The following is a 27,376-nucleotide window of genomic DNA, read 5'->3' as shown; positions in this document are numbered from 1 at the left end:
GAGTGAGTGGTGTGTGTGTGAGTGAATGTGAGTGGTGAGTGTGAGTGTGAGCGAGTGGTCTGTGTGTATGTGAATGAATGTGAGTGGTGGGTGTGAGTGAGTGGTGTGTTTGTGTGAGTGTGTGTGTGTGAACGAATATGAGTGGTGGGTGTGAGTGTGCGTGTGTACAGAGTGGCTCTCAAGGCTGCAGCCTTGCAACAGGGCTAGGCGGTGTGCTTTCTACCAAGCGTTTGGCCAGAGGTACTTGGGACCACAGGGCAGCTGTGCAGATCCAGCTGTGATCTGACACCTGGAATCTCCAGCTGACCATGGTGCCAGGGCTGGGAGTCCCTGTCTGAGGAGTGGTGTGTATATATGTGAGTGAATGTGAGTGGTGTGTGTGTATGTGAATGAATGTGAGTGGTGGGTGTGAGTGTGAGTGTGAGTGGTGTGTGTGTGAGTGAATGTGAGTGGTGAGTGTGGGTGTGAGTGTGAGTGAGTGGTGTGTATGTATGTGAGTGAATGTGAGTGGGGGTGTGAGTGCATGTGTGTGTGAATGGTGTGTATGTATGTGAGTGAATGTGAGTGGTGGGTGTGTGTGTGAGTGGTGTGTGTGTGTGTGTGTGTGTATGCAGGGCTGAGAGCATGGGTGAGGTCTGTGGGGGTGACAGAAGGAGGCATTGTGGTCAGTGTGGGGCCCAGGCAGAGCAGTGCACACAGCTGAATGGATTGTAAATTGACCATAATGGGGTTTATAGAGACTTTTCAATGATTTCACTTGGATTGTGTTGATTAGATAAATTCTGTGCCAGGGAACAATTGCATTATCAGAAATAGCCTTTCACTCTCTGATGGTCAACAAGTTCCCCTTCGTCTTCACTTCTCATGTAAATCACCCTAATATCAACTGCGCTCCAATGGTCTGCCAGTTCCCCAAATCTCTTCTAGCATCAAAGTGACCTGCATGGAACTGCAGTGGTGTCCCTGGGTGGTTGTTTCCAGACGGTCTCACTGGCCCCATTGTCTGTAAGACTCTTGTGCAATCAGCACCAGGAGCCTAGAAAAGCCTATTGGGCCATATCATATCACTAATGCATGAGTTCCTGGAAGTTCAAGGGCACCTGCTCCATAAACTCTGGGGCGATGTCCACATCTTGGGGGAGAGGTGCAGTGACAGTACAGGTGGGCACGAAAGGGTTGGAAAAGGGGCAAAGATGAAGGAGGCACCAGGAAGCTGGCAAGAAAATGGCCCCATTGATAACTGAGACTTGCCATTGGTGTCTGTAAGATTAGCTGAGCCTCTCAAATATCCCTAGATTTTCAGCCACTCAGGGGAAGAAGGCTTATAATCCTGTTGTTTTTATTCTGAGAAAGATCTCATAAGTGGAGATCAGCCAAGGGTGTGATGTTCTTGTTCATTGTGTTTTGTTCATTTTTTTTCAAACTAGTGATGGAGTGTTCTCTACTGTGCCAGCCACTGTGCTAAGAAATGGGCCCAGAGTAGAGCAGCGTGTGCCCTCAGCCTGGGAAATGCTCTGGTGTTTGGTGGTAAGCTTGCAAATTTCAAAGAAAGCAGAATAAGGCAGGGAAGAGGAGAGCTGAATATTGTTGTAGCTGGATTATCGAACTGCCCAGTGTAATAGTAGTCCTCATTTGGGGGCTTTTTCCATTGGGAATTGGTTTTTCACTGTGATGTGAGAGAGGAGAAGGGATTTGGGACAGTTGGGACCAGAATGAGGCTGATTTTTGCTTTAAGGGACCCTTTCTCTGCTGTTCCCAATAGATTAGTAGTTATCAGGGTGTAGTCTTTAGAGAAACACTGAATTTTGGGGTGGTTTTCTTTCTGGCTCCCAGAAATCATTAAACTCCTTGCAGATTGATAATCGTCTATTTTGGGTGTTCCATCTGTCTAAGATCCTTTGGATACTTGATTCCAAAGAGATTAAATCATAGACTGATTCCACTTCCCAAGAGTAGCAGTACATTTCAAGTAAGGGAAGGAGCCTGGGAGAGCGGGACAGAGATGACCGAGATTCATTCTGAATTGGTCCAGGGTCACTTTCTCCTATGACCTACAATTACGTCCCCAAAGCTGACACTTTGTCACTTTGAGCGCCATCAAACTAGAATCATCTTTGCCATGAGTGGCACAAACGTGATGAATGTGAATTTTGAATTCTCTCAGAAATTTCCAAATTTTTGCTATGCTTCAGAAAACTCGATCAATTTCCATACATATTTGGCATAGCTTATAAATCCCCAAGTACTAACCTGCATAGTGTTGATCTACTGGAAGACAAGAACTCCTTTCCTGCCATATGTTTTTAAAATATTGAATCCGTTACTCAAAACTTGTTACTAAAATGTCAAAAGGGGAAAATATCTTGGTTTCCCGGGGAATGGATGTATCATGGTAAAATGTCATATTTTGAATCTGATAATCTATATTTTCATCTCTTCTAGGTTTAAAATATCTATAGTTTATAATTTACAGTGTCTATAATAACAGTTAACATTGACTGAACATTTTCTATGCCTAACGCACTCTTCCAAGTATTTTACAAACATTTCATTAAATCCCCCAAACAATCCTATGAATTATATTCTTTTTACATGAGAGAAATAGCAGCACAGAGAGATTTAAAAACTTGTCCAAGTTCACTGGGCCAAAAAGTGCCCAGTTAGCACTAGAATGATCCAGATCTTTCTGCCCTAAACCCCATATTCCCAAGCTGAAACCTCATTGGACAAATGGATAAGAAACGAGGCTTAGAAACTCAAAGGATTAAAAAAATTATTGAAATCCTTCCTAATAACCTAGTATGTTTTAATAAGTGTTTGAATATTGGATATAAACGTACTCATACAATTATGTGCAGAACAAAAAAAGAGTTTGAACATATTACAAACTGTAAAGTCAATTGCTATTGTGTGGTGGGTGAGTTATGTTTTTCCTTTACAGTTAATAAGAATTATATTCAAACTACTTGTTGGTCAAGGGTAGTTCCAAATTTTTGTTTGTTAGTACAAGTGAGACATTAATATTTTCCCCCAGTGTCACAAAATAATGATAAAAATTATTGAAGTTATGTAGATATTTTAAATTAGTTTAGTTCCAAGTTAAATTTAAAATTTCCTTAAGAGGACTAGATATGGAATACACATTAAAACCAAGAATATCAAATTGATCAATCTATTTTTATAGAAAGGTACAGGTTTTCAGATTAGAAGGTGTCATGACTCAAGTCCAGATAATTTTATGTTATGTCAAGTATTTCAAGCTAAGATTTTTTTAGTGGTATGTTTTATACCTCCATTCAGCAACAATAAAAAAATCATGACTGTAATTCAATACTCCTAGTGCTAAATATCAATACATAAACCAAAGAACATTTTAAGAACCCTTATTGGATTATACCATAGTCAAGTATTCTTTCTTTGTCTATTTCTATCCAGAATCTCACAATAGAGCTATGATTTTAAAGAGCAATAAATTGGCTAATGCTTTGCTCACAAAAAACAAATCTTACAGAAAATATTCAATCAAACTTCCCTAAAATCAGTTATGATTATGCATTCAGCGATCATCACAGCAATATCTTATCAGTGGTTGAATTACATTAAGCAGAGTAAAAGCTCTATCTACATTTAATTTTAAGCTGTTGTGCTGGTGGCCTACATGCAAATAACCATACTTTCCCTTTCAAGCTTGTAACAAGGCATGAGTAAAATGAACCTGTGCATCAGCTGTAGTACCTGCTTCAGGTAGAATGATGGCATGGAAGAACAGCAGCCAAAGGAGGAGGGCTTGGCAGCCCATGTTGGGGGGACTTCCAGTTACAGCAAAACCTGGAGTTTCAGCTTTATATACTCTCCAAGTTCACCTGTTGGAGGTGGGTCAGTGCAACCTGATGCTCTTCTCAGGCTTGGATTGGCAGGCACTCAGACCAGCACACTCATTTGTTTTGGCATATTGTGTGTATTTGCTATGGGAGAAAGGGTGATTCTACTTGTGAGAGGCATTCCACAGAACAGTTGGAAGTTAAAATCATAGAGAAGAAGAGTCAAACCATGTGCTGGTACCTGGCTAAGCAGATGGGCCCTCCTGACCCTTCTCTCCTGGGGAAAGAGGTCACCAGGAACCCTGGATCTCATGGAGGGCATCACTTCTTTTGGCATGTGGCTGTTCCCAGTAGACCGCTGCTGAAATTCTACTTGTCTTTAAATGCCCACACACTGCCTCTCCTCCTCTCTTGAAGTTTTCCTCTTATTTCCCAACTACATGTGTTTGCACCCTTTTCTAATTCTACGACGTCCACTTGGCACAGCTTTTATATTCTGCCTTGATTGTAATTAATACCTTAATACATTCTTAATCACTCTTAATAAATCCTGCCTTGACTGCCATTACTAGTGTTTTAGTCTGATTCCCTCCATTATCTTGTAAACTTCGAGGGCAGAACTTCTCTTTATATTGTTTATATCCTTACTGATAATATTGCTTACTTATGGCAGGCTTAGCGTGATGCCTTCTACTTAAATCTTTGTTGAATTGAACTTTGCAGTACACAGGGATATCTGATGTTCTACAAATTATTACTTCCCTAACACATATTTTTCTCTTGACTTAGATTATTGCTTTATATAATAAACTATCCCATAATCTCAAATAATTCTTAGTCGTCTAATAGAGGAACCCACCTTCTCTAGCATATGTCTAACTCCATATCCCTGTGAATGAAACAAAAAGACAAGGTTTTTTAGACCCAGTGGGTTCTGGGTTGTGAGACAGAGTTGCAAAAAAAATATTTTTCCAATCTGAATATTCTAATCTTATTTATCAGGACCACTTGGCAATTTGGGTACATCCAATATGTTGGTCACTACATCCAGCAGGAATGGTTTCCGGGCTTCTCTTGTGTGTGGAATATCAAAGATTAGATAGGTCCACACTTGGTCATGATGGCAAAAATAGGGTCATGGGTGAAGTAGAAGAGGGGTGAGAGTTGGGGCTTAGGTTTGAAGGGCCTGCATCTTGTTTCCTCCATTGTGATTTGGGGCAATCCACTTAGCTTCACTGAGCCTTAGTTTCCTCATCTAAAAAGTGAGATAATACTATCTGCTCTGCTCTGCTTAGTGGGTTGCTGGGAAAACAAAATTAGGCGTATATAAGAGATTTATACATTATACAACCAAGAGGATTTCTCAATAGATATCTTTACAACAGAGATTTTGAGCTTTTCTGACAGTACCAATATTAAGTTGTAAAATAAATTCAGCCAAATTTAGTGAAGGTAGGGGAAAAAAAAGGCATAGAAGGAGAGAGGGTATTACACAGGCAAAAATAATTGTAGCTGATACATCTCACAGACCAAAAGTGAGTATTTATTCTCCCATAACTTTTCCTTAGAAGACTATAGAATGATAAGTCAAAATGAGTCCCAACCATTTCAGGCTTATTCTTGGTAAATCCACATGTTCCCTTTCCTCCTCATGCCTAAAAGCATAAAACACATCGTAGCCCTTGGCAGAGAATCCTGGTTCCTGGGTGTTGACTTCCATTCATGCTGCCATCATCTGAGACAGATGCGAGTTATGTTGCATCCTCAGACACGGTCATCCCCCCACCCTGGTACTTGCTGAGGTGTCAGTGGCTCTGTCTGATCTCAGGTTGCAGGGTTCTCATTGCTTTGTTCAGCAGCTGATCATACATTTTGTAACTTTTATTCGTTAACATGATGAAAATAATATTCGCTAAAGAAAATTATAAAGTACATGAAAAACTGCAGAAGGAAATAAAACCAATACCTCTATGTTACACACTGTTAGTATATTTCCTTTAAAGCTCTCAAACAAAATGTGTGATTTGTTGTTGCTGTTGTTAGTTCATCACTAATTTTGGACTTGCACCTTATGGTGGTATGGTTCTGTGCACTGTGTTTTTCAAACTTTTCATTATGCAATGAGACATTTCCAGTTTAAATGTTTTTTAAAACATAACTATGATTCTGAACAGCTGCATAGTATTTCATTGATAGAATGCTGCATAATTCATTCCACTCTTCTTCTATTGTTGGCTACTGGCATTATTTCCAGCATTTGAATGAATTAGATGCATTTTAAAGCAGCAGATTGTTGAAGATCAGCAAATTGTTTCCAAGTAGCCTCTGCTGCATTCCTAGGCTTGTGGTGGTCCCTGCACAGCTGACTCCACATCCCTTTCACTTTGGCTTCTCCCTGGAGCCTCTCAATGCTTCTCCTGTCTTTGCTGGAGCCTGTGTCTCTAAGGAGCAGGTTGCTTTTAGTACTGATGGGGTGCAGGGGACGCGTCAATGGAGGAGAAGCTGCTTCTGAAAAGTGATAAGAATTAACAGGAAACTCCTACTTTCCATCGTTTACCGTCCATAGAAACAATAGATTCCTTCACTGGAATAAAATGCAGACAGGTTGCATTATGTTGACATTTAAAGAAACTGAGACTCCTTGTTCTTTATGAGTGTTCAAAAGAAAACATTCCTTTCATCTGTTCCCATTTCAGCCCAAAGCCCCATTTATTCTGCTAGGTTTGTGCCCAACTTGCAGAACTTCACTGGTCATTCAGGAAGTTAGATCCAGGTAGAAGGCAGAGGTCATGGATGCAATTCTGCAGGGATTGGTTGGCCTCTTGGTTCCTTGGTCTCAGGTTGTCTGATGAGGACTGTCTGCTGAGGGGCTGACCCAGAACTGCTGACAGTTACTGAGTGCTCCCTGCGGCTCCCGATTGTGCTTGGTGTTTTACGCACGTGTCACTCAGCCCTCCCCAACCTATAGGAGGAGGATGTGGTGTGTTGCCCACGTGTTGCAGATGTGGGGATTGTAAAGCTGACTTGGTAGGGTGCCAGTTTGTCATTGCCTCCTTGATGTCTAGATCAGTGGGACTCAATTAAGATTTATTTTTAAAAATGAATTTGTAGAAGTTCACATAGCTTGCCAGAAGTGCAGGCCAGATTTTAATCCAGGGATCCTGACTCCTGCTGGTAGAAGGCAAACAAATTGTTTGGCTGCATCAGCACTAGCTGCAGCCTACGGTTGGAAAAAATACCCACCCTGCAAGATAGTGGTCAGGGGTAAGATGTTTGTGCAAGAATACATATTTTACCTGAGATAACTGGGACTGAGTTTATTATACCATTATTTATATTTATGTCACCTTCCAGAAAAAGAATCAAAAGCTTTGATAAAAGTGCAAACAATCTAACAAGATATATATTTTTAAAGCCACTAAGTGAGGAAATGGGAGAAACAAAAATAAAAGCAGGAGAAATAAATGGAAGCCAAGTAAATAAAAGCAGGAGAAATAAATGGAAGCCAAGTATAGAAGTGAGAAACAGGAAAATTGATTAAAAGAATAAACTACACTTGAAAGGGGGCATTTGCTACAGGAATAAAGTAAAATAAGCATTCTGTGACTCCTTACGTTTGCCTAGTATTTATTTACTGCTCTGAGTGTTTCACATTCATTATTTCATTTTCATTTTCTAAATAGTTCTGTAGGTAAGCAGAACATATAGTCTTACCTTCATTTTATAGATGTGAAAACTGAGACAGGGAGAAGCTGACTAAGCCCAAGGACAGCTGGTGAGAGAGTGAAGCTGTGGAATAAGAACTCAGGTTGGCTGGTTCTCATGTTCTCCATCTCCATATCTTTTTTTTTTTTTTTTAGTTTGTGTTTTTTCAGAAAGCCACAGGAGACACAGTATCTCTTGATAAAAAGCAAGTGAGTACTCTTTCTCTCTAAGGTGGATTGTAACTTTTATAATTTCTGGTTTTAGTTTTAACCAGGTGTGTAACACTAGGTAAGAGATTATGGTTGTATCTATGATGGTCATTGTTAAACAGCTCTACCAACCCAGCTACCTACCTTTTCCCCTTGTACAGAATGTGGCCCACCTGGGCCTGTGAAGCAGATGCCAGCTCTCTTTCCTATGCCAACTGTATAAAGGGGTGGCACTCTATAAAAGATTATCTTTTTTTTTCAAATAGCATGATAAACATTTTAATCCTCAAGTGATAAAAAGATAATCTTGATATAAGTATACTTCTGTCACATAAACCAGCCAACAGCTAATATTATAAAATGTGGTCCTGCTAGAAATTTTAAACTTTTATTACTTGATAAGCCATCAAAATCAAATAGATTTATCTCCTTGCTAGAATAGAGGTTGTATTTCTATGACAAAGGCACAGTAAAGGCAAGCTAACCTAGAAACTACTTTGACTGGTTCTTCTGAACAACTTTTTCTGAGTAAATAGTGATCTCAGATGACAATTCTGATAAAACTCACAACTCTAGTGCTATTCCTACATGACAAAGCCATTCACAAGATGCAAATTATAGTGCCAATAAATACATAGAATTGGCAGCATCCTATAGACTGAGTTCAAAGTACATGATTATAATTCAAAGTAGAATAAATTGGTTTGCTTTTTTAAAACTTATTTTTTGAAGAAAATATTTTTTAAACAAGAGAAATTGAATGTACAAGATTTTAAGCCATGGAAAGTTATATTTTAGTCTCTAATATTCAAGATTTTCCCCAAAGAGTCACACAAACTGATTCATTGTGACTTGCTGTCTGCTGGGTATGAACAGATGTTCGTGGTTCTTTTTCTTAATCCTCCTGTTTTTCTGAGCTGCACTTTCTACTTTGCCATCATCAGCATCTTGAGCTTCTGTATCACAGTTACCTTTGTAATCTTCTCCTATGAAGTAGCTATTGATTATGGCACTACACAGTCATCGAGAAAGTGCCCCTATATATAATCTGCAGCAAAGACAGCTTTGACAGCATTCAAGTCTCCACTCGCAAGAATAACTTGAGAAAGAATCAACAGAAGCTGGTTTGTTCGCTCTTCAAATATTTCCCTGCCTCATGCATTTTTACAGCTTCCTTTCATAGTGGCATTCTTTTCTTTTCTCCTGGGTAGGCTCACATACCACTCAGTTCAACACATCTGCTCCACCCAATAAGAGGAGACCAGAATTGTCTGACGATGATCTTATTGAGTATGTCAACATGTCATTTGTGAAATATCATTCAGTTAAAAAAGAAAGTCCATTGTAAAACTCACCAAATTCTGAAACTTCACTCTGGAATATTTCAGGAGCTCCAGAACATGCTTGAGAACTGTATTTAGGAGCCAGTTAACATTTTTCAACACAGTTCACCAAAAATGAGGAACTCACTAGGCAGTGGTTCTCAACCTTGGCTGCACAATAGAATCCCCTGGGGACCGTTGCAAAATACTGATATCTGGGTCCTACACCCAGGGCTTCTGATGTAATTAGTGTAGGATATTGCATGAGTATCAGGAGTTATAAAAAGCCTTCCCCACAACCACCTCTCCAGGTGAATCCAACGTCAACCAAGGTTGAATCTCAGTCAAGGTTGAGAGCCATTGCTTCTGGATCATCTTTTCCTCCACACTTTTCCCCTCTCCAAGTTTTGCCTTCTTTTCATTCCTTCAGACAGGTCCCTCTGCAATACCTGGTTTCTTTTCACTTCATCTTCTTTAGGGTCTTCTGCTACAATGAAGACTTTCTATCTCTTATCAAACAGAGGTTGATAGAAACCAGCATACGTTTTTTTCAAGATTAATAATTTCCTTATAGAATGTTAATTTTCTTTGGGCAGATTCTGCTGGAAAGGTTGTGATGATGTGTTACTTTGCTAGGGCTGCTGTAACAAAGTACTATAAAGTGTGAGGCTTAAACAACAGAAATTTATTGTTTCACAGTTCTGCAGGCCAGGAGTCTGAAAAATTGTTGGCGAGGTTGATTTCTTCTGAGGACAGTGAGAAAGAATCCATTCTGTGCCTGTCCCCTAGATTCTGGTGGTTTTCTGGTGTTCCTTGACATGTAGAAGCATCACCCCAACCTCTGCCTTCATCCTTACTTGGCACTCTCCCTCTGTGCATGCCTGCCTCCAAATCTCTCCATTTTTATGAGCACACTAGTCATATTGAACTAAGACCCACACCAAAGACCTTTTAACTTGATTACCTCTATAAACATACTGTTTCTAAATAAGATCACATCCTGAGGGTTATGACTTCAACATATGAATTTTGGGGGAGACAATTCAATTCATAACATATAGCATTAACTGAATGCTCAGTCACCACAGGCAGGATGAAATCTTTATCTTTATTGACAAAGTCAGCATGTGTAACTTCAAAAGTCCTCCGTTACAATGTGAAAGCCATCAAAATGGAGAGCTCCAAGTCACACTCTGCTCCTTCATTGCCATGTCCTGTTTCTTCATCCCTAATCCCACCATGGTCTCCCCATGTCCCTCTCCTGAGGTGTGTTTGGCCTCTGCAGGATCATCAGAACACTAAGCTACTTCAATATCGACACACAGTCCTTTGATGTCTTCATTTTCAACACTTTCCCCTCCATTCTCATCCTTTGTGCCACAGCTAGTTGGATTCCTTGGTCAAATGTTTCCCCTTCCTTGTTGCAAGAATGCCTAACACCTCAATTGCCCAACCACAGTGACTGCAGTTGGGATGTAGTGACAGCAAGGACAGCAAAGATGAGAGTGTTTGCTCCTGAGGTGACACAGCTGATAGAGGTGGCAGGGCTAAGGTGAGAGTGCTGGTAGAGGCTGCCTCAGGGGGACCACGGTGGGTTATAGTGGCTAAGGTGGCTGCAGCTACAAGAACCATCAGCCTTGCCTGCGACTGAAAGGGTGAGAAGCGCAAGCGCAGGGCAGATGGTCAACTCAGTAGCTGCTGTCAGGGTCCAGAGATCATTTTTTGTTTTGAACACTACTATTAAAAATGTTAACAGTAGGTTGCCCATTTAAAGAATCGATGGACTTCTAAACAACAAAGAAGAAAAGCACTGCCTGAAGTAAGCAAGAGCCCAGCCAGCCATTTGGAGATTCTCAGCACTGAACATTAGGGCTCTTCCTGGGACTCTGTTTCGAGGCACACAGTTGGAAGATCATGACAATGTACTCTTCTTGATGTTAGATCACAAAGAAGATATATGGTAACTCCCTCCTCTTATGCACCAAGGTTCCAGTACTTGTAGGCGATGCTTTGCCAACAAGGTGTTAAGATGGTTTCATGTTTGTACATGGTAATTCATACAATCTTTTTATGCATGCTCAGTTAGGTTCAGCTTTCTTGAAGAAACACACATCCTTCCCAGGGTGAGCCCAGAGAGGAGTGAGGAGTGTACAGGGAAAGTTCAAAGACTAGTTATTTGCATCATCCTCTCTTGATACAGAGAAAACTTCATGTCCTTAATAATAACTCTTAAACTCCACCTCAATTGGCAGAGAAGTCCAGGGTCTCACACAGGAATTTGCAAATTCTGGGAAAGCAAGCAGGGTTGCTTCCAGACAGAGGACACATCACACATTTCCAGGCAGGGAGAGATAATCAGGGGGGAACACCTTGCATTTTGTAAAACATATGGAAGGCTTTGCCCCAAGATTATGGTGATACTTGGCAAAGTTTCCTAAAAAACGAAGGGTAAGTCAGGATTGACACCTGCCAGTAGGGTTGCTATTTGACCAGCACAGATTGCTATGGTTGTACCACTATAAAAAGATTGTAAATCTTTCTAACTGGTGGGTAATGAGTCCCTGAGCGTTCCCTATAACGACTTGAAGCCCCAGCTCCTTCCCTGATCCAGAACCTAACATCAAACGTGAACACAGTATTAAATCCAGTCAGTGGCCCACGCTGTGCCCTGTGCCAGGCTCCAGTATTTCTAATCTCACCCTGCCTATCAAAGAAGATTACTGAAGCTGTTAATCAGGTTTGTTTTGGAAGCAGTTGCCTTCCAAGAACCTTTATTACTATTGTTTTAAATATGTGTATATTTAAGTGGGTTATGGCAAGTACAGCTGATAGGCTGGTGCCTGCTTACGGTAAATGTTCAATGAATATTAGTTGGTGTTATTATTAATTTTGATGGCATTCCTTGTTTTAGACGAAACGTATCATTTAAAGGTGGTGACAATGGGAACTGTTACGCCCTTGATGCTCAGTGTTTTTCTCTGTGAATTTCACCAGCCTCACATTCCACTTCAATCTTCTTATCAGACTGATTGGTACCATTCAGTCACCACATCATTTCCTGGGGAATCTGACCTCAGATTATATTGGGATTGGTGTTTTTTTGTTTTGTTTTGCTTTTTCTAATTTTAAGTAGTGTGACCTTGGGAAAATCACTGAAACTTTCCTTCAGTACATTGACTTCTTTGTCTGCAAAACTCTGCAAACCAGACCTCCTCAGAGAGATTGAGTAGGAGGGGTGCGTAGGAACCGCTGCCTTGGCAGGGCTATTCTATGGGGAGGGACAGCCCTGGCTCCAACGCAGGCTCAGCTGTGATCAGGAAGTGACCTGTCCTTCACACAGGTTACCCAGGTAGTGGCAGCTTCTATGGATTCTCCTCTCCAATTTTCTCCAACATCTAACATCTTCTTTTACAGATTCACAAATAGGACCTCCTGGAGGCACAAACACTATAAATGCAAAATCATCCTTTTTATTCATAATCCTTCCTTGCAGGATGGGGAGAGAAGGGATTTTTTTTTTCTCTTGAGCAGTCTCTGTCCTTGCACTTTGATTCTAATACAGTTTCCCCAGTCAGATCTTCCCTGCTGTGTCTTAGCCACCTCTCTCTTTGTCTTGTATAAATTCCCATAGACGGGGAACAACAGAGCTGGAACTTGAACCCATGCAACTCCCTTTACTGGGAGGCTATCATTTTCTTCTCAAAATGAAAAAGCCTAGACTCATTCTCTTCCTTCTTCCACCACCGTGTCTCATTTGTGGGAATTGCTTTCAGTACAACCCAGGCCTCTGAGCTGACTTGTTGAGGGTCTAGGTCACATGATCATATTAGCAACATGGGGTTACTACTGCTGGAGTGCACATCACCTAGTTAGAGAACGAAAATGATTTGTTTTTCTTATTTGTGCTTAAAGTTAATCACCACCCCTTCTCCCCACTTTTCTTAAAGCTAGCTTGTGCCTGTGGGTTTGGTCTGCACATCATCTTTCATTTTCACTTTCTGGAATACTATATCTAAATTAAACATTAGACAGAAATAGGTACAGGTCTTAAGAATTAGAAGAAAGCTTTATTCTGAAGTACAGTGTATCAACTCTTGGCAGAGTAGGGAACAAGATCTCTATCCCAAGTGTTTCTGTGGGCTCACAACTTACCTGGGCTCACCCTCTCACTGGCTTCTAGCTTCCCTTGCTCCATTTGGATTTGGTAAACAAGTTCCATATCACTTTCCAATATTATGTTTTAAGTTTTATTCAAAAATCAAGCATTTAAAAGTCTACTTGGAGTTGTAGAAACTCCTTCTAAAGTATTGCAGAATCAGAGCAACTGAAATTGTAGAATAAACAGCCTTCTCAATCTTTGTCAATGGCAAAATGTCTGTAATTTAAGGTGCAGTAACTGCACATGAGAACCTAAAAAAAAACTCGTACCATAAATACTTTAAGTCTAGCTAAAATCTGACAGAATCAGGTAAAGTCACTGTTTATTTTTCCCATGCACTTAAAAGAAAAAAAAAAACAAAACATGTATTTCTTTAACTGGCCTAAAACTAGGATTCTTAAAACTGTAAGTAACCTTTTCAATATCTGAGAAGAAATTTGCTAAATTTTACAAACCAAAAACATCTGTAAAAATTATGCAAGTTTATAGAACACCTCCTATGTGTATTTCTTGGCATAAAACGAGCAAACATCCTTTTTCTGTTTCGTTATTTTTTAAAAAAATAGTTGAGGAATATTTTCCCCTAATAATTGGCACTCACATTATAGTGTGGATAAGTATATATTCTTCAATCAACTTGTAAAAAATAAGTGATAACTACAAACTTCCTTAAAAAGAAGAATGCCTTGGTAACTTTTTGATGGCTTTTGCATCGGAAGGTTTCTTTTATTTATTTATTTTTTTCATGCTCAATCATCATACTAGTTGCCTATGCTTAGGCTATCCTAAAGCCATAATCTATATTTACAGGTGGAGTTGTTTTTCAATCCATATTCCAAGAACCTTTATTACTATTGTTTTAAATATATGTATATTTAAATGAGTTACCAAGCTGCTTACAGGCAGAAAGGAACATTCCAAATATGGAGAGGCTCCCATCCCCCTAGTCCCCTGCCCTGTCTTCTTTGGTAGGACCTGCAGAATCACAGTCTGGTTTGCCTGGCGCCATCTTCATGCCAGGTTAATACAGGAAGTTGTTATTTCAAGATAAGAGAAACCACAGTTAACACCCTTCCTCCATAATCTAGTGGCGTCTTGGAATGGCTAAATCATTTGTGCATTGGCCTATGGAGACTTAAGAGGATCTCTGGCCTGATTGTTCATGGAAGCTGTGAAGACATGAGGAGCAGTGCTGTTTAAAATCAGTCTCCTCGATGACACCATCAGCTCAGGGCACACCACATTCCAGAAAGTGTCTTCTAGGTCAGTGCTTCTCAAACGTTAAAGTGCATATAAATCTCCTGGAGATCTCGTGGAAATGCAGAGTCTGATTCTGCAGGTCTGGGCTAGGACCTGCACCTCAAACAAGTTCCCAGATGAGCCCAACGCTGCTGGCCCAAAAGAAACAAAGTTGTGACTCTCTGTGTGGTTCACTCAATAAGAGGTGCTCCTGAAAGCTTGTCCCTGGACCAGCGGTGGCAGCAGCAGCATCACCCAAGACATGCAGGCTCTCAGGCACCACCCAGAACTACTGAGTCACAATCTGCATCTCAACAAGTTCCCGGGTGAACAGCAGGTGTGGCAAAGAGTGAAAGGAAGCTGGCCTGGGCAACGCCCTCAGCTGCTGCCTGTGAAGGATCAGACAATGCACAGCCTACATCAGAGGGATCAGACGATGCACAGCCTCCACACAGATAGCGTGGGGGTACTTTGTCCATTAATCTAAAACTATTCCAAATCAAAAAGTTTATTTTTTAAAAGGAGTACACATGGTGTGATTCAACTTATTAAAAATTATAGAAAATGGAAAGTAATCTATAGTGACAGAAAGAAGATCAGTGGTTGTGGGACAGAGGTGAGGGGACAGAGAGATTACAAAGGGCATGAGAAAGCTTTGGAGGATGGTGGATATAGTCATTATCTTATTGTAAGGATGGTTGTTTATATACATAAAGCCCATCAGATTTTATATCTGAATATGTGTAATTTATTTTGTATCAATTATACCTCAATAAAACTATAAAAAGAAATTTAAAATGTTGGAAATATTTATTCTTAGATATAAATAATCTGCCCCTAAAATAGAAATAACCTATTAGACTCATCACTGACTCCAGAAACCTATTACAAGTCCAGCCCACCAGGTCCCCAGGGAGAATGAATGCCCCCTTGGGGTTAGAGACAATGGTGGACTCCACCCTTTCTTGGACCAAAATGTTTGTTTGTGATGACTGGAGTGATACAGTGAATATGCAGAGACTAGTATTCGCCACAATCTAGGACACTCAATAGCTCTTTATTGAGCATTTCCATGAATGTAACTTCTCATTCTATCTTCCCAACTACCCTCTAAGACAAGTCATATTACTATTCTAGCTGTACATATGAAACAGAGGCTTCCCAGTTTACATGAGTCCCTAGAGATAGTAAGCTGTATACACTGCTGGTGGGAATGTAAGCTAGTTCAGCCTTTGTGGAAAGCAGTCTGGAGATCCCTCAAAGAACTGAAAACAAAACTACCATTTGACCTGGCAATCCCATGATTCAGTATATACCTATGTGATTCTATGACAAAAACACATGTTTCCGTATGTTCATCACAGCATCATTCACAATAGCAAAGACACGGAATCAACCTAAAAGAATAAACCCATTCTCCTATGTGAATTAATGCAGGAACAGAAAACCAAATATCACATGTTTTCCCCTGTAAGTGGGAGCTAAGCATTGGGTACACATGGACACAAAGAAAGGAACAATAGACACCAGGGCCTACTGCGAGGAGAGTGAGGATTAAAAAACTACCGATTGGATACTATGCTTATTACCTGGGCAATAAAATAATTTGTACGACAAACCCCTGTGATGCATAATTTACCCATATAACAAACCCACATGTACCCCCTAAATCTGAAATAAATGTTGGAAGGAAAAAAATGACACAGGCATTAATGTCATTTTTTTCTCCTCACACCCCACCCAGAAATAGGGTTGCCTGATAATACACAGGGTACCCAATTAAATTTGAAGTTTCAATAAAAATGAATAATTCTTTATATAAGTAAATGAGACATATCTGAAATTCAAATTTAACAGATGCCCTGTATTTTTATTTGCTACATTTGTCAACTTCATTCAGAGAGCCGGTTGTTAACATTTACTAGCACACCAGTGACTCCATACCCATGCTGTTGACCATCATACTCTAGGACCTCTTTATTAGGATCATGGCATCAAAACCCATTAGAAAAGTCAACTAACCCCTCAGGGTTTTATTCTGTGACCTCAACTGACCACATTTCTAAAGAGAAAATTCAGGCATCTAGAGACATATTTTTGGAGCCTTTTTTTTTTTTATCTTTGAGACAGTCTTGCTCTGTCACCAGGCTGGCGTACAGTGGCATGATCTCAGCACACTGCAACCTCCACTTCCCTGGTTCAAGCGATTCCTCTACCTCAGCCTCCCAAGTAGCTGGGACTACAGGTGCGTGCCACCATGCCTGACTAATTTTTTGTATTTTAGTAGAGACGGGGTTTCACCGTGTTGGCCAGGATGGTCTTGATCTCCCGATCTCGTGATCTGCCTGCCTCAGGCTCCCAAAGTGCTGGAATTACAGGCAGGAGCCACCATGCCTAGCCAAGCCTGTTGGTTCTTAAAATGTGCATCTATTGGCCTTATGGTGAAGATGAAGGCCTACCATATTACCTCTCCAAATCCAAGAACCCAAGCCCTCCTGTACTTCAGAAAAGAATTCCTCATGCCCTTTGGTGGATTTTAATAACAACAGAAGTAACCACAAGGGGATTACCAAGGTCTCCTTTCAGAAAAGGAATGTGGTGTTGAACAATGGTCTCCATTTAATTGGCCAGGAGAGACTAGAGAAGATCTCTCCTCATGAGCCCTGATGTCTGTTTATCATCTGCTTGGCCCCCAGTGGGACAGACTCTATCTCAGAGGGAAGGTGCTTGTTGGTAAGGCCTGCAAAGAACCCAGCAGAAATTCTGGGGGAAAATACAAGACACATGTGGGCAGGAATATCAGCATTGTTGATGAGAATCTGAAGTTTGATGAAAATCACCCTTTCAGGGTTTTGATTTCCCCAGTTAATAATCTGCTCCCTTAAGAGAGACAGAAGAAGCAAAGATCAAGCTTGTGACACCTCGGTGTGGCTGAAACCTCTCCCAGAGGCCTAAATGAGAATTGGCCTCTCCTGCTTCTGGGTCTCACTCTTCTGGGTGAATCTCTCAAAAGAGGCGCCTCAAAGAGGCACAGCTGACCCCATTCCTTGATAATGGTTTGGAACAAGCCTGCCTAAGCCAGGTCTCCTCAACCCTTGTGCCAAAAGGAAGGAGACTGAGGAAGCTGAGCATCAAAGACTCTTTCATGCCAAGAGAGGTGGAGGCTCAGCCTGGAAACCAGGATGTCTGAGGCACATCGCTGTGGAATGTGTAGAATTCCATCCACAGGTGTTCTGCAAAGGCTGTGCATCGTCTGATCCCTCTGATGTAGGCTGTGCATCATCTGATCCCTCACAGGCGGCAGCTGAGGACATTGCCCGGGCCAGCTTCCTTTCGCACTTTACCATGCCTGCCATTCACCCGGGAACTTGCTGAGATGCAGATTGTGACTCAGTAGTTCTGGATGGGGCCTGAGAGTCTGCATGTCTTGGGTGATGCTGCTGCTGCCACCGCTGGTCCAAGGACAAGCTTTGAGGAGCACCTCTTACTGAGTGACCCACACAGAGAGTTGCAACTTCGCTTCTCTTGGGAACTTGTTAGAGGTGCAGGTCCTAGCCCAGACCTGCAGAATCAGACTCTGCATTTCCACAAGACCTCCAGGAGGTTAACATTTAATGTTTGAGAAGCACTGACCTAGAGGACACTTCCCAGAATGTGGTGTGCCCTGAGCTGGTGGTTTTGTAGAGGAGACTATGATTTTGAAGAGCACAGCTCCTTATATAAGGTGTGGATCTCATGCAATGTTAAGAAGGAGCACCATTTCCATGCTTCAAAGCAGCTACCTGAATAGACTTAGCCCTGGAGAGAGGGAGATGGCAGATGGGTCTTTGGAGAGCCAGACTCTGCAAGATCCACCAGAGGCAGCCAGAGCCCAGGGATGGCTGCAGGGGCAGCTGCAGGAGGGTAGGGAATCCCCAGGGATTTGTGTATGACTTATTCACACACCCTCACACTTTTTGGTAGCCATTATAAAAATAAGTTGCAAAATACACTTCAAGGAAAATAAGGTGGAAAAATAAAGTTAATAATACGAGGATAAGAAGTTAACAAACTTCAAATGAAAAAATATCAAAGGTTTTAGAGAATGACATAGGAGAATATCACTGTATGAATGTGTGTATGTGTCTTTGTGTGTGTGTATGTGTGTGTGTTTATGTGTCTCTGTATGTGTGTGTATGTGTATGTATGTGTATATTTTTGTGTATGTGTGTGTATGTGTACGTGTCTGTGTGTATGTGTATGTATATGTGTATCTATGTGTGTGTATGTGTATGCATGTGTCTCTGCGTGTATGTGTATGTGTCTGTGTGTGTATGTGTTTGTATGTGTGTGTATCTATGTGTGTGTGTATGTATATGTGTGTATGTATGTTTATGTGTGTGTATTTGTATGTGTATGTGTGTACGTGTTTGTATGTGTGTATGTGTACCTGTGTGTGTATGTGTATGTATGTGTATGTGTGTATGTGTGTGTATGTGTGTGTATAATATGTGAGAGTATCACTCCTACTTGAGGTAGGAGATGATTTTTTAAACAAGACGTGAAAGCACTAACCATAAAGGGAAAGGCTGATAAATTAGAGTGCAGCTAGTATAAAAATAAGGACTTCCGTTCATCAAAGGACACCTTAAAGAAAGTAAAAAGGTGAATTGCAGAGTAGGAGTGGATATTTGCAACACATTTAACTGACAAAGGGCCTATATCAAGAACATATAAAGAAATCTTGCATATCAATAAGAAAACGAAAACTAGAATATAGTGAGCAAAAGACTTGAATAGACATTGCAAAAGAGCAATCTCAATGGCCAATAGAAAAAGTGTTCAATTTTATTTGTAACCAGAAAAATGTAAATGAAAACCATCCAAGATACCACAACTTATCTACCTGTATTGGCAAGATGAGTATCAACAGGGATTCTCATACACTACTGGTGGGAATGTGAATTGGTAGAGAAAAGCATGCACATAATCCCAAGGAGACATGTACAAGAATGTTCCCCAAATCAGAAACCACTGAAATGTAAGCAACAGATGACTGATAAATAAATCGTAGCATCATCATGCTAAACAACAATGAAAAGGAATGTACAAGGATATCAATGAGAGAACTGTAACTTTTTTTCATAATAAGGGGCACAAAGCAGACACAAAGGAATACGTACTACATGAATCTGTTAATATAAAGTTCAATAATGGATGAAATGATGTATAAAAACTAAAAGCCTGATATTTTAAAACATTTAAGCAAATTATTAAAAACCTATGAAATATAAGTAGGTGTAATGGTTAATTTTATGTCAACTCGATTAGGCCATGGTGCCCAGGTATTTGATATGATCTATTATTCTGAATGTTTCTGGGACAGTGTTTTTGGATGAGATTAACATTTAAATCCGTGGCATTTGAGCAAAGCCAATTGCCTTGTATTATGTGGATGAGCCTCACGAAGGCCTGAATTGAATAAAATACTGCCTTTTCCTAAGCAAGAAGCAATTCTGCCATCCGATGGCCTTTGGACTTGAACTGCAACACTGACTTCTTCCTGGGCCTCTAGCCTGCCAGCCTACCCTGCAGATTTTGCACTTGCTAGCCTCTATAATCATGTGAACCAATTCCCTAAAATAAATAATAAGTAATAAGTCTCTCTCATATGAGAGAATTGGATTTTTATATATATGTATATGTGTATACATATATTTGTGTATATGTGTGTATGTGTGTGTGTACATATACACACAAATTGTATTGCCTTTTCTCTGGAGAACCCTGATACGATAGGTAAAAGTGTTTACAAATATTAAGAATAAATGAAATATGTATAAAAGGTAAAGGGTACAAGACAAAGAAATGAAGTAAACATGAAGTAAAAGATAAAAGACAGATGTGAAAGGCAGGTCAAGAGAATTTGAAAATGAACCAGGAGATGAGATTGATGCCTGTGAATACAAGTCAGGACAAAACCAGGTAAAATTCAAGAATAAAACCTAATGTAAAAACAATTGAGGGGAAATATCTGTAAAAGAAAACAAAAGCAAAAAGCCTGGGAATGACAATGAGAGAAACAGAAGGAGAGAAGGAAGTGAGCTCAAAGCAGTAGTTTGTGGAACCAGGTGTGAGAAAACCGGACTTGCCCATAGTGTAGAGCCTTGTTGCTGTGGTGACATCCCGCCCAGGTGTATCCTGTTGCAGGAAGTCAGGGACTCCAAACGGAGGGACCAGCTGAAGCCATGGCAGAAGAACATAAATTGTGAAGATTTCATGGACATTTATTAGTTCCCCAAATTAATACTTTTATAATTTCTTACACCTGTCTTTACTGCAATCTCTGAACATAAATTGTGAAGATTTCATGGACATTTATCACTTCCCCAATCAATACCCTTGAGATTTCCTATGCCTGTTTTTACTTTAATCTCTTAATCCCATCATCTTCGTAAGCTGAAGAGGATGTATGTTGCCTCAGGACCCTATGAGGATTGCGTTAACTACACAAATTGTTTGCAGAGCATGTGTGTTTGAACAATATGAAATCTGGGCACCTTGCAAAAAGAACAGGGTAACAACAAAGTTCAGGGAACAAGGGAGATAAGACTTTAAACTCTGACTGCCGGTAAGCTGGATGGAACAGAACCATATTTCTCTTCTTTCAAAAGCAAATAGGAGAAATAATGCTGAATTCTTTTTCTCAGCAAGGAACATCCCTGAGAAAGATAATGTGTCCTGAGGGTAGGTCTATAAACGGCCCCCTTGGAGGTGGCCATCTTTTACGGTCGAAGCTGAGGGGATGAAATAAGTCCCAGTCTCCTGTAGTGCTCCCAGGCTTATTAGGCAAGGAAATTCCCACCTTATAAATTTTGGTCAGACAGGTTGTCTGCTCTCAAACTCTGTCTCCTGATAAGATGTTATCAATGACAATGCGTGCCCGAAACTTCATTAGCAATTTTAATTTCGCCCCATCCTGTGGTCATGTGATCTCGCCCTGCCTCCACTTGCTTTGTGATATGCTATTACCTTGTGAAGCCTGTGATCTCTGTGACCCACACCCTATTCGTACACTCCCTCCCCTTTTGAAAATTGCTAATAAAAACTTGCTGGTTTTACGGCTCAGGGAGCATCACGGAACCTGCCAACATGTGATGTCTCCCCCGGACACCCAGTTTTAAAATTTCTCTCTTTTGTACTCTTTCCCTTTATTTCTCAAACCAGCTGAGATGCTTAGGGAAATAGAAAAGAACCCACGTTAATATCGGGGATGGGGTTTCCCCTGATAGTATCCTTTCTCACCCTCCTTTTCTCTGAAGTCTGGAGGAGCTGGGCCCTGACAATGGCACCTTTACCTGCCTGTACCTGCTGTGGCAGGGCCATAATTTTTCCATCTAAATATCTGGAGTTGACCAGGCTGCTGATGCACCAGCAGCCCTGGAATATCTCCACAAGCCTGTAGCCTGAAGTAACCTTAGTGTCACTGTGTATTTCCTTTTGGTCTTTTATTCCTCTTGTATATTTGTATTTTTACAGCATCCAAATTATATCCTACATAAGTTTTATATTCTGCTTATTTTTGCATCCCATTATGTCATATTATTGAAAATTTTTTAAAGATTCAATTTTTAATGGGTACATGACATTCCATCAATTGGAGTCCAACAATCCCATCAGTTGTTCCAGAAATATTTGTTGAGTGCATATGATGTGCCAGGTGTTGTATGGCTTGTTCAAGGTCACTCTTAATTAGCAGTTGAGTGTGGGACACATGGGAAAGCCAATGAATGCACTGCAAAAGGCATTTTCTTCACTGCTCAGAGGCCCTCTGCTGATGCTCAGGCTCGCAAATGGTCCAGGTAACTGAATTTGCCTGTGTCGACTGGAAAAGTACCTCTGTATTTTAGCACCTACATGGGTCCGAGCACTGGCCCAACTCACAAATATCCATTGTGGATTTCAGGTAAGGCAAAGGAATTTTAGGACCTGTGTTTGTCAGACATAACATGGCAATCTTTTTCCATGATCTGCTTCTTTACTTTTTAAATTTATGTTTTCAAATACCTAATACATTCATGTGGTTCTACATTCAAGATGATATAATCATGTATACCATGAAATGGCTCATTCCCACCACTTCATCTGCTGAATACCTACTGTTTCATTAGTTTTTTGTGTATTATTCTGAAGTTTCTTTATGCAAATACAAATGCATACATGCTTATTTTTTCCCTCTCGAACACAAAAAACTATTCTAGAATGTATATATGTTATCATCTTGCTTTTTGCATTTAATTATGTTTCTTGGAGTTATTTCCATATAAGTAAAGGTCTTCCTTCCTTGATCATTTTGACTTCTATAGTCCTATACTCTTATGCTACTCCATTGTATGGCTAACTAGAATTCTCTGACCAATTACTGGTTAATGGGTATTTGAGTTTGCCATGAGGTTTGTCACCTCAAACAAGGTCGCACTGACCAACCTTGTGCGTAATTTATTTTGTACCACATAACTGGCAAATACATTTAAAATTTTGATACATATTGCCAAATTACCTTCCATAGAGTTTTGGCAATATCCATTCCCACCAGTGCCATTCTTAACCACACCTTTGAACAGGGACTCAGGACAATTGTTTATTGAGTTAGCAAACTGAACATCTGCCCTACACCATGCCCTCTGCTGAGAACCATGCCCCAAAGAAGAATAAGATGCTGTTGGTACCTTCTTTAAATAGAGGGAGAGACAGATTTACCAAGAAATCTGACTTACCAAGCAAGTCGGTATGTGAGAAAGCACCATAGCATCATGCAGAAAGTGCTATGAGAACGTGGACAAAGGGTGATTTATTCTGCAAGGAGATATTCAGAGGAAGCAACAATTAAGCTAGGTCTTGAGAGACAAGCAAATTGCCAAGGATAAGAGAGGTATTCAACACATGAGGGGACTGTGAACAATAGCTTAGACGCTTGTTTTGAGAATGATGGATAGTGTGGCATTGATCAAGCATGAGGAGCTAAGGCTGAAGAGACAAGCAAAAGCCAGTGAGCGAGACCTTAGTTGACTGAGTCTTCCTCTTGTGAAAACTGAGCAGTCTTGTGGGTTTGTCAGTGGCAGTGACATGGGCAGATTGCCTCCCAGCCACATTCTCTATCCATTCTCTTCCTCTGGACTCCAACACACCAGGAGCCTGGCAGTGTGTGTCCATTTCACCCCAGGGGATCATTCAGTGTCTCAAACTCAGACCTCACAATAGCCCCCAGGTAAGCCAGTTATGATGCAAGAAATGTTTGTGACTTACCCTCGGGCCCTCATCACATTGTCTTAGAAACAAACTCCAGGCATGAACACCTCCCGTCCTAGCTTATTGGCAGAGTATGATCAGAGAACGGAAGAATGACTGTCAGAGGATTGAAAAACAGAGGGCTAGTGACACAATGGCCCAAGAAAGGAAGAATGAAAAGTCAGTCAGAATATTTAATACCAGCTATTCCTTTCAGGATCAAGCCCCAGTGTGTTGTCAAGAGGATCTGAGTTCTGCTTCACCATTGGGGTGAGTCTGACTTGCACTTTAGTCTGTCCATGTCAGAAAGAGGCCAAGTGGAGAAGTCTACCCAGTGGTTACAGAAACTCCTGCTCATGGCGGCCTCAGCCTGGCTGGTGCAGAATAACCCTTTATGAGCCTTCCTACTCCAGAAGGGAAAAGTAGGAAGAGCTTTTCCAGAATTCTGATAATTCTGATACTCCTGCTTCTCTTCTTGCAGGACATGGAGCAAATTCTACAGATCAGACCCACGGATTGCCCTCGGGAAATACTCCCCCTTGGAAAAAGAGATCCTAGTAAGTGTCCCGCAATTTTCACACAGAGGGGCCCCACTGAAGCCAGCCAGTTTAGCTAGGGGGAGCCAAAGGTTCAGAAACCACCAGTAACAGAGCCGCCTCTCCAACAGTAGACTTGTATTGGCTGAATCTGCTAGTGGCTTCCACATTTGCATAGCAAAATACCTTTACCGACAAGTCCCACTTACAAATATAAGTAATAACAAATGATGAAAACAGTTATTTCTTCAGCTCTTACCTTGCACTGGTCACTTTCATATATGTTGTCTTGTCGAGGCTTCACCAAGACCCTGTAAAGTCAATAAAATTATTCTGAATTCATTGTAGGTCAGAGGAGAGTCAGGATTTGAACCCAAGGTTATCTGACCCGAAAGGTTCACCTGTTTTCCACTACAGAGGGGCTCAAACACTTTCCACAACGGGGGGAGAACCAGTCACTAGCGAATTGTTTCTGTGGGTGCCACCTGCCCCTGCGCTCTTGAGATTTTAATAATCCTTTCTGCATTGTCAGCATCTAGGTGGCATTCACACCATAGCAGCAAGAAGGCTTTTGGCTTACAAGCACGAGGAAGAATGCCAAATGCTCAAGGAACTACAGTTGTCATCTCCGGACTACAAACGGGCAACGGAGTATAAAAAGGAACATTCCTTACCTTGTGCTATTTGTGCACCCCTAGAAAAAATATGGACAGCAAAGGTGATTGTGCCCCTAGAGGCATTTAAAATGCCGCAACGAGAGCAGGTGAACGTCAGTAAGCACATAGAGAGAATGAGGCTTGCTCGGGCTCTGGGAAATCATCAGCGTTTACCCTACATTGAAAGGTTTACACGCTCCTCATTTCTGTCTGGGGTGGACCTGGGTCCAATGGCAAAAAATAAGGCCAGACAAAAGGAGGACAACTATGACACCCGTAATTGTGATGATGCCAACCAAGATGAGAAAGAGGTGGCAGAGGGAAAAAACACAAAAAGACGAGAAATAAAAATGAATGTAGTTTTCAAGTCAAAAGAACCAAAAAAATGTTTGACATACCATGGAAATGATCGCAAATCTCTCCTCCCCACAAAGAAACCGGAACGCTCCATCACAGGCCTAACGAACCGAAATCTTTTCTGCGTATCAGAATTCCCTGGTGACTTAATGCTAATGAATCAGGATTTTATATCACGGAGAGACCACTTCAGTGATGTGGTCAAGACCTACAACCTGGAAGAAGAGAGCACCTGGAAAGAGCGCATGCGTAAAGCAACTCCTTATCATTATTAAAGTTTTATTTATTGCCCAGGGTAACCACGTGTCCTGGTCCTTATTATTCCTGCCAGCTGTGCCCCAGGCTCCTTGCCACCCCATCTTATTTTGGGACTTTGGCTTCCCCTGGCCAGTCTCCAGGAGGGCCTCAAGGTAAGACCTACCTGCTGAGGCTTCCTGACCTCAGGCAACTCTTGGCTCTCGCTCCCACCCTCAGCAACAGCCCAGGCCTTCTCCTCACCTACTCCCATTGGGGTGTGTGTCTGTTATCTATTTCCATGGAACAAATCACCCCCAAATTTAGTAGCTTAAAACAACAATTGTTAATTTTACTTGCAATTTTGTGGGTTAGCAATTTAAGCTGGGCTCAGCTGGGTGCCTCTCTTGAGCTCATCTGGGTTCCTCATGTGTCTGTAGTTAACTGCAGGTAAATTAGTTGGTTCTCCTTCTGGGAACTGACAACTGTTAACTGGGTCCATGGGGATGACTGGGCCACATTTTTCCTTCCTCCAGTAGGCTAGCCCAGGCTTGTTCACAGGGTCATTGTGGGATCCAAGAGGGTGAGTGGAAGTTCACAAGGCCTCTTAAGATCAAGGCTCATAACTGGCACACTGTCACTTTTGCCACATTTCTGTTGTCCGAAGCAAGACCTGAGACCAGCCTAGATGCAAGAGTGGGTAAATGAACTTTATCTCTTGATGAGAGACCACATTGCAAAAGGCATGAAGACAAAGAAGTGGGAATATTTGGAACCATTATACAGTCAATAGCAGAGTCCCTGGAGCTGGGAACAGCCTGTAGTACAACTGAAGAAAAGAACACTATGCCCACATCTAAAAGTTGGAGGTCTATTTCATGCTGTCCATTTCCTGCCCAGGCATACAACTTCTGCCTTGGAAGGTAGAGCCAGCCCTTTCCAGACTTATTTCTTTGCTACCCTTGTCTTCAATGCAGCCAGGCAGTCCACACCTTCCTCATCAAGTCAAGCGCAGTTGCAAGGCAGGCATGGCTATAGCATGCACAATTCCTTTGGGCATGTCAGGAGCAGGCACCAAATGTCTCTGAGGTCACTATTGCTACTCCTATCAAGGCTTTGCCTGTGCCCCAATGTGGCAGATATAGTAGACAACAACTCGGGCAGTCAGACTTTACCAAGATGAAGCTTTTATTTCTTACAATGCTTGGCCATCAACAAGGAGGATGGCTCAGAGAAGGGCTGACCCTTCCAAGTTTGCTACAAAATATGAAAACGGGTTCTCATGGGAGAAAAGAATTGGAAGCCAGGAGTTTTCTAGCCTCTTCCCTGTACACTGCCTCCTCTAAACATACACACACACAGACACTGCCATGGGATCTTGCTTATTGTGTAGTTCTCATGACAAGTCTCCAGTTTTCACCAATGACCCTCACACCTGCTCTGAGCCACACTCACAACCAGCCACCAACTCATAGCCATTCTGTCAGACTTTCATGGCTAGCACAGACATCATCAAATTCAAAGCACACATAGCCTGTATAGAACCTGGACGTGTCAGTCCAATCTCCTTCCCTCCTTTCCCAGTAATCAAGAGAGAAGACAGCTGGCCATTGTCCATGACCTCAGGGAACTGTTTCAAATTGCAGGCTTGCTCACAGGCCATTTTCTTGATGCTGAGCTATTCAGTGAAAAATTGAAGTGCACATTAATCAGTGGGCCATGGGAGTTGGGGGACAACCAGACCCTGGGCTGCACAGAGATATGAACCCTCAGCCTCTTAAGTATCTTATAGGTCAGACTCGAGTTCTAGGTGTAAATATGAGGTGAAGCATTTTTAGACATCTAGAAGAAATGAGGATTTTTTTCCCCCA

General features: G+C 41.4%; 2 protein-coding genes across 2 annotated transcripts in view; one reads left to right on the top strand and one right to left on the bottom strand.

Annotated features, from left to right (window-relative positions):
• LOC105544155 (deleted in malignant brain tumors 1 protein-like) overlaps positions 1 to 27,376 on the bottom strand; it is a gene marked incomplete at its 5' end in the record, with an annotated part of 221,962 nt that overhangs the window by 96,021 nt on the left and 98,565 nt on the right. Inside the window, 1 exon segment of the mRNA XM_011986445.1 lies at positions 23,741 to 23,749. Coding sequence (XP_011841835.1) covers positions 23,741 to 23,749 — 9 coding nt within the window.
• Positions 23,791 to 25,567, top strand: LOC105544116 (chromosome unknown open reading frame, human C10orf120). Its single transcript, XM_011986394.1, has 3 exons — positions 23,791 to 23,992; positions 24,204 to 24,279; positions 24,791 to 25,567. The coding sequence occupies exons 1-3, from the start codon at positions 23,817 to 23,819 to the stop codon at positions 25,544 to 25,546; spliced, it is 1,008 nt and encodes a 335-aa protein (XP_011841784.1). The 5' UTR covers positions 23,791 to 23,816; the 3' UTR covers positions 25,547 to 25,567.

The sequence above is a fragment of the Mandrillus leucophaeus genome, unplaced genomic scaffold, assembly GCF_000951045.1.
Source record: "Mandrillus leucophaeus isolate KB7577 unplaced genomic scaffold, Mleu.le_1.0 Scaffold299, whole genome shotgun sequence".
Classification (NCBI taxonomy): Eukaryota; Metazoa; Chordata; class Mammalia; order Primates; family Cercopithecidae; genus Mandrillus; species Mandrillus leucophaeus.
Note: the sequence above shows the minus strand (reverse complement) of the source record. Positions and strands in the feature narration are given on the sequence as shown.

Bases quoted from the DNA above. Each gene is read 5' to 3' on its own strand.
- LOC105544116 (XM_011986394.1), top strand. From the start codon at position 23,817: ATGATCAGAGAACGGAAGAATGACTGTCAGAGGATTGAAAAACAGAGG. The intron at 23,993-24,203 runs GTGAGTCTGACT...CTCTTCTTGCAG, and splicing joins AGTTCTGCTTCACCATTGGG to GACATGGAGCAAATTCTACA. The intron at 24,280-24,790 runs GTAAGTGTCCCG...CTGCATTGTCAG, and splicing joins CCTTGGAAAAAGAGATCCTA to CATCTAGGTGGCATTCACAC.